This window comes from Coturnix japonica, chromosome 1, assembly GCF_054131305.1.
Source record: "Coturnix japonica strain WE chromosome 1, WE-NBRP24, whole genome shotgun sequence".
NCBI lineage: Eukaryota > Metazoa > Chordata > Aves > Galliformes > Phasianidae > Coturnix > Coturnix japonica.
The window spans coordinates 159018324-159033039 of record NC_140663.1 but is presented as its reverse complement, the minus strand read 5'-3'; the positions used below and the strand labels follow the sequence as shown (position 1 = coordinate 159033039).

The 14716-nt window shown below is 36.7% G+C and overlaps 1 protein-coding gene across 8 annotated transcripts in view; it reads left to right on the top strand.

Moving 5' to 3' along the window:
- Positions 1-14716, top strand: part of FRY (FRY microtubule binding protein) — a 223574-nt gene that overhangs the window by 124955 nt on the left and 83903 nt on the right. For all 8 annotated transcript variants that reach the window (XM_085536268.1, XM_085536269.1, XM_085536265.1 and 5 more), the window contains 13 exons: positions 563-702; positions 1981-2071; positions 2470-2549; positions 2679-2759; positions 3691-3859; positions 4635-4727; positions 4824-4922; positions 6728-6829; positions 7919-8022; positions 8454-8562; positions 10033-10119; positions 11416-11587; positions 12838-12970. In XM_085536268.1, coding sequence (XP_085392394.1) covers positions 563-702; positions 1981-2071; positions 2470-2549; positions 2679-2759; positions 3691-3859; positions 4635-4727; positions 4824-4922; positions 6728-6829; positions 7919-8022; positions 8454-8562; positions 10033-10119; positions 11416-11587; positions 12838-12970 — 1460 coding nt within the window. The remainder of the gene's footprint in view (positions 1-562; positions 703-1980; positions 2072-2469; positions 2550-2678; positions 2760-3690; positions 3860-4634; positions 4728-4823; positions 4923-6727; positions 6830-7918; positions 8023-8453; positions 8563-10032; positions 10120-11415; positions 11588-12837; positions 12971-14716) is intronic.

The window sequence follows — 14716 nt, the reverse complement described above, 5'->3', positions numbered from 1 at the left end:
TATATTTTACTTATTTGTACACAAAAATACAGAGGAAAGCATACATAAAAGAGAAGTCTAAATTACCAGGTATGTGTTCCTAATAACACGATACATTGGTATATCCACTTAGTTACAATTATCTATCTCAGAGTTCACGAGTTTTCTCAATTTGTTACAAGCTTCAGGAGGGGCATTCTGCAGTCAGATACAACACACAACACAATACCGCTCGTTAATCACCTTTTCCTCTCCTACCATTACAGTATGCTCAAATTAAATACCAACGTGTGTAATGAATTAAAACAGGCGTTACTGTTGAGTTGGAGGATGTGTTAAACATTTTTATGCGTTCTACTATTGTCAATTAAAAGGAACTGTTGACACTCTGACTGTATTTGTACTTATATTTCAAGAGGAAATGCTGAATATTAGGTACCTTAAGTTGGAACAAAGATTTGTAACTTGAAAAGATACACGAAAACAAGAAAGAAAATGTTAAACCATTGAATTGGTGCTTTTTAAAGGTAATGGGGAACCTTGATCACTCTTGCTTTGTTGTATTTTTGTATTTTCCCTGTAGGTAATAAGCTCAATGAGCTCGCTTTCAGAATATTGCCTGCCCTCTATTCTGCGCACTTTGTTTGATTGGTACAAAAGACAGAATGGCATAGAAGATGAATCTCATGAGTACAGACCAAGAACAAGTACTAAATCCAAAAGGTATGGTTTTTAGTATGTTTTCATGTGCTAGTGACAGATTCTGGGTAAGGTATATTACATTTCACCTATCCACGTTTGTACATTTATAGTTGTTTGAAAGTTGTTTTCATCTTCTTGGAAATCTGCTCTCAGCTTTAATATAAATGAAGTAATTGTGTCTTTAAAATTATGCTGCATTTAGTGAAGACACTGGTTCTTACTGCTGTTTTGTATGCTGTCATGTTATTTAAATAGATGCTTGTATAAGCTGTGTCTTTTTCGCTCATGAGCAGGTAATAATTCTCTAACATTTGGAAGGATTTTTTTTTATGAAGCATTGTGCTTTGTCAGAGAAATTTCACACACAGCTATTCTCTATCCAAATGACTGTGCACTGGTTAACAAGCTTTAGCAACATTGACTTAACCCTTAAACAAACAAGCAGGCAAAAAGAAAAACCCCAGAACAAATATATTGATCTCTTACGATATCAGGAGTTTCTTGGCAATAAGTCAACAGATTGACTTTGAGTCCTGACTGTTTAGTACAGTACATTATTTAAAGTTTTTCTGAATACTTCTACATGTTTCATTGAAACAGCAGACTTGGTGTTTGGAAACACATTGGCAGTTTTTTAGATGAGAAAATGGCTTAGGTTGAAAGGGATCATCAAATTCGAGCAACCCTGGGCAGGGACACCACCCACCAGACCAGGCTGTTTAGGACCCATCCAGCCTGGCCTTAAACACCTCCAGGGATGGGGCACCCACAGATTCCCTGGGCAGCCCATGCTAGTGCCTTATCACCCTCTGAGTTAAAAATTGCTGACATCTAACCTAAATTTCCCCTCTTTTAGTTTAAAGCCTCCCCCTTGTCCTATCACTATTAGACCATGTAAAAAGTCTGTCTACCTCCTCTTTAGAAGCTCCCTTCTAGTACTAGAAGAATTACATTTAATCCAATAACTACAGAGGTCGATAGTTACTGGATTGAAGGGATAAGAGCTAGTTTTAGGTATCAACAAGGTAGGTAAGGACCTGAATCACATTCAGAATTTCACATTTCGTGTCATCTTTTCAGTGCGCTTCGTAACTGTGATCAGTTGATTCATACAGATATGTTTTGTCATTTTGTTGCAAGCTACTCACTTCGGATCTTCTGGTCTGTTCACCAGGCATGCATTTTTACATATGGCAAATGATGGTGAATTAAAAATAATGACACTGGTGTAACTGAAGAAAGCATATAATATGATTTGCAACACATCTCCTAAGTGCTGTGTTTCTTTTGATTTTCCAGTGATGAACAGCAAAGGGACTATTTAATGGAAAGAAGAGATCTGGCTATTGACTTTATATTTTCTTTAGTATTAATAGAAGTTTTGAAACAGGTATGGAGCTCTTCAGTTGTACATTATCTGTACGAAGTTTGTCTTATAGCATAATTTTAGGATTCTTGTTTCTGGTTTTGTCTTTAAAAATCTAATGAAAACATGAGATAAAACCCTGTATGCTTGTTCATTGCTGTCTTTCTTGCACACGTGGCATACAGAGTGTTCTGCACACATGCAGACTTCACTTTGACAGGTTTTTGAAGATGAAGTATTTATATTCAATTCTAAATGAACTTTAAATGGATAGCTCATTTCAGCTGTTTTATTACGTAGCTGTTATTTCTACTGGTATCATATTTGTGTAGGAAAGGTACCCACAAGTAATACTAGTACTTAGGTATGTGGCTTGAAATGTACTATATGTGTACCGGTTATGTTTTATTTTGTGTTTTCAGATTCCACTTCATCCTGTAATAGACACTTTGGTACATGATGTTATTAACTTGGCTTTCAAGCACTTTAAATACAAAGAAGGGTAAGGCTCTTTTTCAGACAAAAATTGTATGAAAAAAACCTACTTGCTGACTTGCATAGATTGCGTTTAAGGATCATGCTTTTTCAAACACCTGACTGACAAACAGAATTCTTTCTTATCTCTTGCCAGGTACCTTGGTCCTAACACTGGAAATATGCACATTGTTGCAGATTTATATGCAGAAGTTATAGGTGTACTAGCTCAAGCAAAGTGAGTAAACTTGAATACCATACATAAAGGAAACCTGAGTACTTTCATTTACTTTGTATGCAAATATTCTGATTTGCTCAAGTTCTTTAAAGATAGTGCACAATAAATCATTTCATCTCAATGGTCCTGTGTTCATCCAGGTGGTTTAGAGCATAACATCCAGAATATCAGAGACTTCCTGTATCTGTTGGCTATTCCAGTGATCCTAAATAAATTCAACTAGACTACAGCAAAAGTATTTTCCTCATCTCACCAATGATGTCTATGGAAACCCCAAAGGGCTGAAGAGAACTATTTCAAATAGTCTTTTTTCTATATGCTGTTTTTTCTCTAGCTGAGCAAACCTTAAAATGGCTGCAATATTTTAGTGATATTTTCAAGTTTTTCTGCAGTCATTTCAGTCTGTAATTTAATGAAGCATCTTCTGAATCCTGTAGATTATTCTTATGGATAGAGAAGCAGACTCATGAGGGAGATAAAAAATGGTTGCCACCCCTGCCCCCTACCCCAAGCTGTAGTGTTACTGTAACGACTGTCAGAAAAAAAAATCAAAGGCAAAAATGGCCTATCTGAATATTTTCTTGGTTATCACTTGAACCTTGTCTTTTGCATGTACTTTTCATGATCTTTCAACTTGAATTTTCGAATGACATGTGATAGAGCTATTTTAATGATATAATTAGCTCAAATATTAAAAAGAGGCACAAGTGGAAAATAATTGGGAAGATGTAGTTATGCACAAAGACTTTTTTTTTCTGAGTTTGTCAGAAGCAAAAGAAAGCTGAACTGAAAGAAATCTTTTCACCAACTGATTGATATATTTTACAACCAGATGTGAATCTACTGTCAGTTTTCCCCCATTTATATGTCTTACAATACATTTCAAACATGAATGTGTACTGTTTTGTGACTAACCAATATGATTTCCTAGATTTCCTGCTGTAAAGAAGAAATTCATGGCAGAATTAAAAGAGCTACGGCATAAAGAACAAAGCCCGTATGTAGTTCAAAGCATTATCAGTCTCATAATGGGAATGAAATTCTTCCGAATTAAGATGTATCCTGTGGAGGACTTTGAAGCTTCTCTTCAGTTTATGCAGGTAAAATTCTGAAGTATAGAGCTGCGGTTCTCAGAACTTAGAGAGCAGACCCCTGTAATCTTTCCTGTTGTGATGCTTCAAGGGATTTTTCCACACATAACTCTCAGTTCTTTGGTCACCTAACTCAGGAATATATCATTTCATTCCAGATTGTCATGAGTCGTATACTCATGTCATACATACTGTCCTCCAACAAAGAGAGTTTTTCTCCAACAAAAAGAGTAGAACCACGACCTCACATACTGGCATCTCACAGCCGTCCCTTGCCCTGTGTCCCTGCCTAGCTGCTCACTGCCTCCAAAGTGATTTTTTCACCCTTGACATAGTTCCCAAAGAGGAGCGGAAGTTTGATGTAGAAAACCACAAAGGAAGAGAAAGAAATGGGGCAAAAACTGGATGGAATTTCCTTTTGATGGACTGTTACCTTGTTACCTTTCACCACACCTTCATGCTCCTTCCTCTTAGGGTATCCAGTCCCCATCCAGTCTGAGAACCACACATACAGAGCTCCCTTTCCATCCCCAAAACACTAACCAGAAAATCAGGAGTAAGGAGAGAGTTTCTGGATTATAATGGTTGGAGCAAGCGATCCTTGGTCTCGATTTGCCTTCTGCTTTGTACTTGCAGCAGAATGCAAATTTAGAACTTATCACACAGTGCAAGTATTTTCTGCGTGCTTGGCTAGACTGTTTTCTTGATGTGCATTAAGCAAACATTTGGATGCCTTTATTCCAGCTGATACACAATTTATGTTTCTTGTTTTCTTTTGTTTTAGGAATGTGCACATTATTTCCTTGAAGTAAAAGACAAAGATATCAAGCACGCACTGGCAGGACTGTTTGTTGAAATTCTTGTCCCCGTAGCTGCTGTGAGTTTTACTCTGGGGGTTGTTTGCATAATTTCTTTAAATTTGATAAAATCATCTTGAGAAATAGTATTTAATTAACATGGCATTTTCTTTCAGGCTGTTAAAAATGAAGTGAATGTCCCCTGTCTGAGGAACTTTGTTGAAAGCCTGTATGATACAACACTTGAACTTTCTTCACGAAAGAAGCACTCATTGGTTAGTAACTTCGAGAAGCAGAGGCTAAAATTCACTGTCAGAAAAATACCTTTAACAGGGCTCTTTGTAAATTCGCAGAACTTTTTCTCTGTTTGATTTATATCTCATACGTTTCTGTTTGCAGGGTAGGCTATTGTTTCTGCAAAAAAAACCAACAAAAAACCACAACCATTTATGTTACATAGAATATGATCTTAATCACTCTGAATCAGGCAGATGTTTTCAGCTTCTGGGGCTCTGACTACTAAACCGTTAGGTTTCCTCATACTTTCTATGTGTAAGCATTAAGAGGAGAGAAGAAAGAGTAGAGTTCATTTCTTGTCAAGTGAGATATGTGGGAACAACTCTTTCAAGGGGCTTAAATAATATGTTGTAAGAATGAAAATATGTATAACACATGCCCTTTTAAATCCGTAACTTGGCTACTGTGCAGCTCTCTATTTCATTTTTTTCTTGTGAGATGAACAGTGGCGCTGCAGTGTATTTTTGGAAGCGTGAGTTGATCTGAATTAAATGAAGATCTGAGTCAGTTTGACGCTGGCTGCCTTAAGCAGTTTGTCTCTCCAACTGGGTCAGCGCACGTCAGCGCTGTGGTGTTAGCTAATCCATTTTGAAACCCGGGGCCTTTTAAGTAAGGAAAGTTGCCGTTAGTCCTTTCTTTCTTGTTCTGGGGGAACATCCCAAATACTGACCTGTTTCCAGGTCTTTCCACAACTGCTGATCACCAGTGCTAGCGAATCTAGAGAACTGCAGGAGTGTGCTGCTGCTTCCTGCCACCATTGCGCTGTCTGCATCAGTTACACCGGTGGTAGGGAACGGTCTGAGCATTCTCCAGGATGGAGTTCTGGTTCTATTTGAATTACTAGGAGGCTTGGGACAAATTTCTGATTTCTCTCTGCTTGTGTTTGTGTGGTGCTACTCCACTCTGCCAAGTTAATAAAACCTTGTCAAAACTGCAGCAGGGCAAGGGCTTTGCTGTACAGTTTTCACACAAAATAGAAGTTCCCCAAACTGGTGGCTGTATTTGCCAAAGTCAATAGTACATGCTTGAGAAAGGATTGCACAGCTGGGGCTTAGCATTTGATTGCTTGTCTACACATACCACGCCGGGAGCTACATAGTTAAAAGTGAGAAAATAGACTGGATTCTTGGGAGGGTGTGATTAGAAGTACAAACATTGTGAGGAGGAGGGGAGAAGCAAACAGTGGGCAGAAATAGCTGCAGTGCATATTTTCAGACATCAGGAAGAAAATGCGCCCTTTGGAGTCTGAGGAGGACCTTCCTTACTGAGATCAGGGTTTTGTGAATCAGTTCATTGACTGAACAGGCAGGGTGGGGACCTCATTTTCTGTCTGAAAGTGTCTTGTCTGAACTAGCTGAGGTTCTCTTGATAGTAAACAGAGGGAACTGGGAAACTCCAGGAGATTGTTTGTGTATCTTCCATCCGAGGGCTCTGAGTTAGGATGAGTTTAACAACCTTGGTTTGTGTATGAGCTCTGTGATCCTGCCAAGTACTCAACTATTATTGTCTTAACATTAATTGTAAGAAAATCTTCTTTGAGAAAAGTTATCTTCTGTCATATAGACATCAGACATAAAGATTATAAAAGAAAAAAATTAACATACATTTGCCATTTGTTGAAGAAATTAGGTGAAACCAAGATATGGGTAATTTATGTATTACAGGATTTTAGAGTTCTAAATAATAGAGTTATAACTCTTAAACCTGCAGTAGCTCTTTTAAATCATTTCTGTATTTTGTAGACGTGTGAATAATATGGTATCACCATCCATTTCCTGTTTAGGCTTTGTACCCTTTGGTAACATGCCTACTTTGTGTCAGTCAGAAGCAGTTCTTTTTAAACAGATGGCATATTTTCCTCAACAACTGCCTGTCCAATCTCAAGGTTAGTATCTTCTGTTTTTAACGACCATATTAAAACTTAACTAATATTCAGTATCTTGATATGTTGCAAATCCATTTTAGGTTATCATACTGGATTATTGCCATTAGCTGATCCATACATAGTTTTACAGTACATAGTTAGCTATACAGATTTTGTCGATAACTAACACTTCTGCCTAGTTCAGTTTTCTCCTGTTTTTCTTACTCAAATGAAGCCCAAGTCAAACAGCTGTGACACAGGCAGTGTTGTTGCTGAAAGTAGCTTGAGTGACTAACCAAAGATGGCCCAATATTAACTTGCTTTTTTCACAAAGATATTCTCAAACCTATTACTTCTACAATAACTAGTGTGCCTTTCTGCACTTAAAGTGGATCCAAATGAAAGGATGGTCCCAACCCTAGCTAAGTAGTGACACGGTTGGCTGAAATGAAGGACCTCTTTCCTGCCACTTGCTGAACCAGTGGTTTGGAGACCTCTGCAGAAAGCACAGGTAGAATATATAATCACTCTCTCAGCCTGGAGGTACATGGTTGGAGGGATCTCGGTTGACTGGATGTTGAAATGGAAAACAGCATATCACCAATCAGAAATCATATACTAGTTCAAAAGTTTCCAAAAATAAATAGCAATCCAGACAGATAATCTAGTGAAATCTCATTCATTCCAGGTGCAACACTATCTAGGCCACCCTAAGAATTCACAGATTTTTGGTTTTTCTCTTATTAAAATATCTGCTATGTCCTTCATAGGAGATCTCCATCAAAGGACAACACCTTTTGTACTGATATAATCAAATGAGGACAAGGTTTTCTTTTCAGAGTCATGTGGAGTTGGTTTTCAAGTCAATATTTTAAATTGTAATCTGTATTTAATTCACACTAACTTGATATTTTGCTTTTCTGACAGCTTATGTAACACTGGGAGAGGTAGGTCAAATGCACAGATATCCTGCAGCTACAGGGATGAGGGTACTGGGCAGCTGTGGGGCTGTATCTTTTTGTAACATCGCTGTAAAAACTCTGAATCATGGCGTCCACTAAATGCAGAACTTCCTCTCTAGTTTGTGTCTGAACTTTATATTTTTCCTAGAATAAAGACCCCAAAATGGCTCGAGTTGCACTGGAATCACTGTACAGACTACTGTGGGTTTACATGATCAGAATTAAATGTGAAAGCAATACAGCTACCCAAAGGTGAGGCACTGTGTTTGTTATGATAATCAGGACTCGAAGAGCAGATATTGCCAATGAAGAGCTGCTACAGTTCTCCTGAATTCTTTTTACTTAAACCTTTTCATGCTGTTAAAACAAACAAACAATGAAACGAACAAAAAACACTGAAAAGTGCACAATAAAATTCTCCTTTTTGTGTCCCTGTGAATTATTTGCCCATCTTGTGAAAATAAACTGAAATAGTTTATTATTAGTCATAATATAGCAGTGAAATAAAATAATTGCACTGAATTTTATAGCAAAAGATCATAACAAATTATGCCATTACTTTTTCACATAAAAAAATACTTTCTTAACTTTCTAAATGGTGTTGGATTTACAAGTTAGATTTCATGACAATTGAAGGTGTGCAAGGGCTAGAACTGTCTAATGCTTTTTTCTTTCTTTTACAGTCGACTTATTACAATTGTCACAACACTTTTCCCCAAAGGGTCCCGGGGTGTTGTGCCAAGAGACATGCCTCTAAATATCTTTGTGAAGATAATACAGTTCATTGCACAGGTATGGGAGATTCATGTGTGTATGTTTCCAAGTAACGAATAACTTGCTTTTGCAATTACAGATAAAGAAATTTCTATTTTCTGAATTTTTTGCAGTACCATTATTAATATCATTCATTCAGGTAATGATGATATTATATGTAGGTCACTCCAAAAGTAATACATCCTATTTATTTCCATGGAAACTACAACAGATACAAAGAGCATAGTAACAATGTTTGACAGAGCAAATTCTTCACAACAAAAAACTGTTTTTCAGCATAGTCACAATCATTATGCATAAGTTTTCACCTGAAATGAACAAGAATCTGAATACCATCCTTATAACAATCTTCACTAGTGGAGGTGACCCAATGTTGCCTCAACTGAAATACACCAGCCACTGCCTTATTGTGCTCACATTGACTATTTGGTCTCCATAAAAGTTTAGCAAGTATTGATGAATGTCAAAGGGTACCATTTTTTGTGCATGGAGGAATTCAGTGACACACATTTCCTTCATATGCACTTCCATGTCAGTTGCCATTTTATCAGACTGCCCCTCTGCTGCCATCTGTCACACAGCAACAACATGTAATGGAATATTGATAGAAAGGTTCAACCTCTATTGCCATACCGCCAGCACCCACCTCTGATGCGATAGACCAACATCATAAGATAGGAGGCATTATGTTCGGAGCAGTCCTCATAGATGGACCCGAGACAGTCTTCTTTGCAGCAAGTTTTTTGTTACCTTTGTTCCGCTGAAAATAGATGAAATCATTTTCATTGCAGCTCAGTGTATTTCTTATCAGTTTTAGAAATTGCCAGCTAGTATGAAAATGCATTAATTGACCACCTCTGATAGTATTTGAAATAATAAATTGTAATTTGTGCTGATACTGAATAAGTCCTACCAAACTTTACAAATAAGTTGCTCTGCTTTGAAGAAGGTAAGCTGGAGAAAAAGCAGATTAAGTACATAGCTAACACATCCTGTTTCCATCAGTTCAAATGGGAATTGCTAAAATACACTAACATTCAGTTTCTTCTCTTTCATTACTTAAATGAAAAACATTCACATTGAGCAAAGCACTTAAGCACATGCTTAAAGTCTCTGTATAGAAGTGAATACAACAGATGCTTAAAATCTTCCCTGAACTATGCCATCTGTGAATAATCTGCTTTTATATAAAATACTATGTTAGTGCCATAATTACTGCAGTTTAAATGAAATAATTAAAAGCCTTATTTCCAAAATGGCTCATTTTGTATGCAAATGCTATAAATTAGGCAGGCAGGATTTTGTCGTTTGTCAACATACAGCAGCGATGAAAGCTTAGATCTGATGATGTGTTCAGCATACTCCTAAAGTTCTGTTTTTCTGAACATTTAAATAAATCCTGAATAAACTAGTTATCAAGATTCTGTTGCCTTGAAATAAGTAGCAGAAGTGAGAAGTTTAACAATTTGCAATATTTTTCTATTTTAGGAACGTTTAGATTTTGCAATGAAGGAAATTATCTTTGATTTCCTTTGTGTTGGAAAACCTGCGAAAGCTTTCAGTCTCAACCCTGAGGTACGACATGCATCTGCATTTATTTTTTTAGCACATGTGTATTATAATGTGATACATTTGCTTTCCACTTACATTCAAAGCATGCTTTTGCCATTGACCACTTCCCAAGCAATATTTGGAAATTGCCCTGCCCACAGCCGGGAGTTGGAGCTAGATGGCCTTTAAGTTTCCTTCCAGCCCAAACCATTTGAGAATACAATGATTGTATGATCCTAATCCTGTACTGTTGCACAGTCATATCTATTCATTAAAATGTTAAAATAAATAGAGCTATTTGCAAAAATTCGCTTTGATTCTAAAACAGGTATTTTGAAATGTGTGTTAAGCTTTCTACTCTCAAAACCAGTAAAAACATGAGAGCTCTACTTACAGCACAGCTTTCATCTTTATTCAGTGGTCTACAGAAAAATCAAGTTGAGCTCCTGAGCAGGCAGACCCTGCCAAGCTTGGCATCAGACTCATCTGCGGTAGTCTGAGCACTGCTGTGCTGCAGATATCATTCGTTGCACATGGGCACTGCATGAGGCAGAGCTTATGGGGAATAGACATATTATTTCTTTGCATCAAGACATCTGTGTATCAGAGGGACATAGACATGAGATCTCAACGTCTGAAATGTTGCTGTTCATCAGCAACAATTTAAGTCCAAAGACAAAGAAATAATTGGCTGATTTTTGTTGTACACAGACTTTTGTGTTTTAAGAAACTGCCTATGTCTGTTTGAATGCATTTCTGGAAGACTGACATGAGGACTTCTAAGTTTTTGGAATACATTTCTCAGAAATGAAAAGCATTCTAGTGTTTTAATCAATGCAGTATAAAGACTCCAGGTTTTCTTCTCTACTCCCTGGAGACATTCACTTCACTTAGCTTCATCTTCCTGATGTTTTGGTGCTGAGCTCCATGCCAAACTTTTCACATAGTAGGGTCCATCTTGTGCTCTTTTTAGACAGTTATTAATTTTCATTCATAATGACCATTTAGGCCATTTGTGCTTAACTCTAGGTCCAGTTAGGATGCATTATTAAAGTCCAGGTTCAAATCCATATTTTTTATCTTGAAGATAAAATTATAGTGTAAAGATGAGAAGAACTGAAGTTTTGAGAGGGAAGAGCAACTGCTCATAGTAAAGCTACAAATTCATAGTTAATTTTATGGCTATTTTTTACGACATATGTCAGGTTAGTTGATGTGACTGGAATACTGAAGAAAGTACAACTGTGTAACAAAATTTCAAAGTGGTTTAAGAATATGATTGTTTGATTGTGATATTCATTCATCTTTGGAACTTTACAGAGAATGAATATTGGTCTGAGAGCTTTCTTGGTAATTGCTGATAGTCTGCAGCAAAAAGATGGTGAACCTCCAATGCCAGTGACTGGAGCTGTCCTTCCCTCTGGAAATACTCTCAGAGTGAAGAAAACATATTTGAGCAAAACTCTGACAGAGGAGGAAGCAAAAATGATAGGTCAGTATTGAAGCTGCGCATGAATCAATGTGAAAAGGTCTCTAGAATAATTTAGTAGTGTTAAGAATCCAGTTGATGTCATTATTGTGAATATTTCTGTTCTAATATGTGATTCGGTTTGACAACTATAGAGTGTTTTTTTAATTTTGTTTTATTATGCAAAATTGTTTTCAAGAAAAACTCTTACATACCTAGATGGTATCTAAGACAGCAACACTGTTTTTTAACACTTAGCTCTTTTACTTCTAGCTGTGTTTATTCATGGGTAATCATCCTAATAGAGATGATGCCAGGGCTTTGAACATGCACCAGCTTTAAAGTCCAGCAAAGATTTCATTTGTGTATTCCTGTTTTAATTGCCATGTATATATCACCAAGGAAAACCTTTAAGAATGGCAGAAACTTTTAAATGTAAAACAAAGCTGAACTGAACTCCCAGGTTGGAAGTGTCCTGGGCTTCTACTGTAGTCATTATGGAGAAGCCCATGCCAAAGGAAACTCTTGTATATCCTGTGCTGAATGCGTCTGATTTACTAGTAGAAAAGGAAGTTTGGCTACTCATCATAGTACTCCATTAAGTCCCCAAATCTATGTGAATGAAACAGAGTCTACATATTTCCACACCAGTGACAAAAATGTACTGTACAGTTGCTAGACACCATTGCTTGGTGTTAATAAACTTAAATTTGATTAAGAAAATTGGAATTTTAGCATTTGATTAATATGGATGATAAGAGCATTGAAGTTTTATTTCTGATGTATTGCATTTTCATAAACTCCTTTAAACCTGTGTGACTAATGTTGTATTTCACGTAAAATAGCATGTCACTTATTTCTAGTTTGAGAAGAGCTTATTCAGATTTCCTTTTTTCCTTATGCTTGTCATTTCTAAACCATGCTACTAGATTAGATCTTTTACTTCTGTTGTGGAAAGTCACAAAATATATAGCTTGGCAAACTGTGCAGTTCTATTTGTCTGTGTACACACATATTTTTGACCAAGTGTTTTTCAGTTACTCCACTGGGAAATATGTATTTATATCATATTGGCTATTTTTATGTACAGTAGTTTTTTGAGATGGTAACATATTCCATCTCTGAGTTAAGGTATCTGTGCTAATGGAGTATGCTGTATCACGTGTAAAACATTGCTCTTAACTCATGCAACACAGCTTGGATGAGCATATTTCTTTTTCAAAATATACACATCTACAAATATCACAAATTATACAAAATGCATATTATTGCAGGTATGTCATTGTATTACTCTCAAGTAAGAAAAGCAGTGGACAACATCCTCAGACATCTTGACAAGGAAGTGGGGCGGTGCATGATGCTAACCAACATACAGATGCTTAACAAAGAACCGGAAGACATGATCACGTGAGTGTTAAAGAACAATAAATCCCATTAAATACTGAGGTGCAATTTTAGAACTTTTGCACTGTCTATCTTGAATCATCAGAGTGTCAGCAAGAAACCAGAACATTTAGCTTATATACACTGAAAAACTGTTTATGACAAGTTAAGCGTGCATCTCTGCGTGTTATAGTGTTTGGAGTTGAACTGACACTCTCAATACGACCAAAATCTCTGTATGTGTCTTAAGAATGTTCAGATGGAAGAATTTGCAAAGTCCATAGAAATCCTACCAACTATGCATAGAACAGTTTTAAAGTATCTTTACATTGCTGAAGTTCAAAATAAATGAAAAAAATCTATATGTAAATCTCCATTAATACCAAGTGATCATTCAAAATTCTCATTACTGTGCATACCTGTAGTCAAAATATATTATTCCGTAGAAGCCCAAGTCACCTTTTCATAACAGTCTTGAATGTAAGAAGTATTCCACTGGACTGGAATCAATCCAGTGTGCACCTCAGCCAGCCTCCATCAGCGGCTCTTGGCATTCTCATCTGAACTGAATAACGAGGGAAGTTTCCAGGAGAGAATTATAGTGAGGTGGACTTTTAGTGTGATGGATGATGGGCCAAACTCAACCACCAATTTACAGCTGATATAATCCCTATGTTTTAATGCCTTTCCTTTGCCCTTGCTTGTTGCTGTGATGATCACAATGAGATTTTAAACTCTTTGTGTCTTTAGCTTTGTCTCAGTTTATTTATATTAAATGCCAACATTACTATCTGGTAATATTTCGTATTTCTCTTACAGCACAATTTTTCTTACAGTACTGTATTGCTCAGTACTTGCAGTCAGTTTTCATATTAATGTTGGGTGTCCAAGTGTTTGAAGGGGAGGAAAAAATGAATTTTTAATCTCACATTTTATTTCCAGAAGTTAATTAGTAGAACAGTGAGCCCTTAGATGAGAAGTGTACTTTATCTTAGCTGTAAATTTCCTTTCTGCGGTTTCTCAGCATCATTGAAGTGCTGTTTATTATTAGAATCACTGAATAATTAGACTTGTGAGTTTAAGATTCAGGAAGACTTTTAGTTTGGTAGCTACCTTTGCCAGAGACATAAAGTTAGAAAGGCTGGGGGTCTGTATCTGGCCATGTAAGATGCTACATTTCTGTGCTGTAACCAGAATAGCCTTATATCCAGATGGAACTTAATTTAATTAATATATGCAAGAGAATGGAAAAACACATTATATCACATTTTTTTTCTTGTTCTTCTATGGAAAACAGAAATATCTGAGGTGTTTTGTTAACAGCCTTAACCTAAACTCATGTCAACTCCTGCACAACTTAATTAGCTATCAACTTTCAACATAACCCTTTTAAAAACTGTTCTATGCATGATAGCTGAAAAAGCCAATATATTGTTGATATGTAATTGCTCATCATTGTATCCACAGAATTTTGCAGTTCTCCAGAATTAAGTAGTTGAGTTCTTATGGGCTTTAATACATAGGTACAACACTATAAACTGAGTTTTCTATTCACCCTGCAGTGGGATATGAATTTCATTACTGGTTATAATTAATTTCCAGTATTTAGTCAGAATAAGGTTAACATATATACATCTTTTTGCTGACCGTACCTAGCTAAAAAGCCCTACTGCTGGTATGGAATCAGACTTCCAGCTGAGGACATCTGTCAGTGTCTTCATCCAGAGCTCATCCTGCTGGATCCTGAGCCAGCCAGAGATGAGCGCAGAG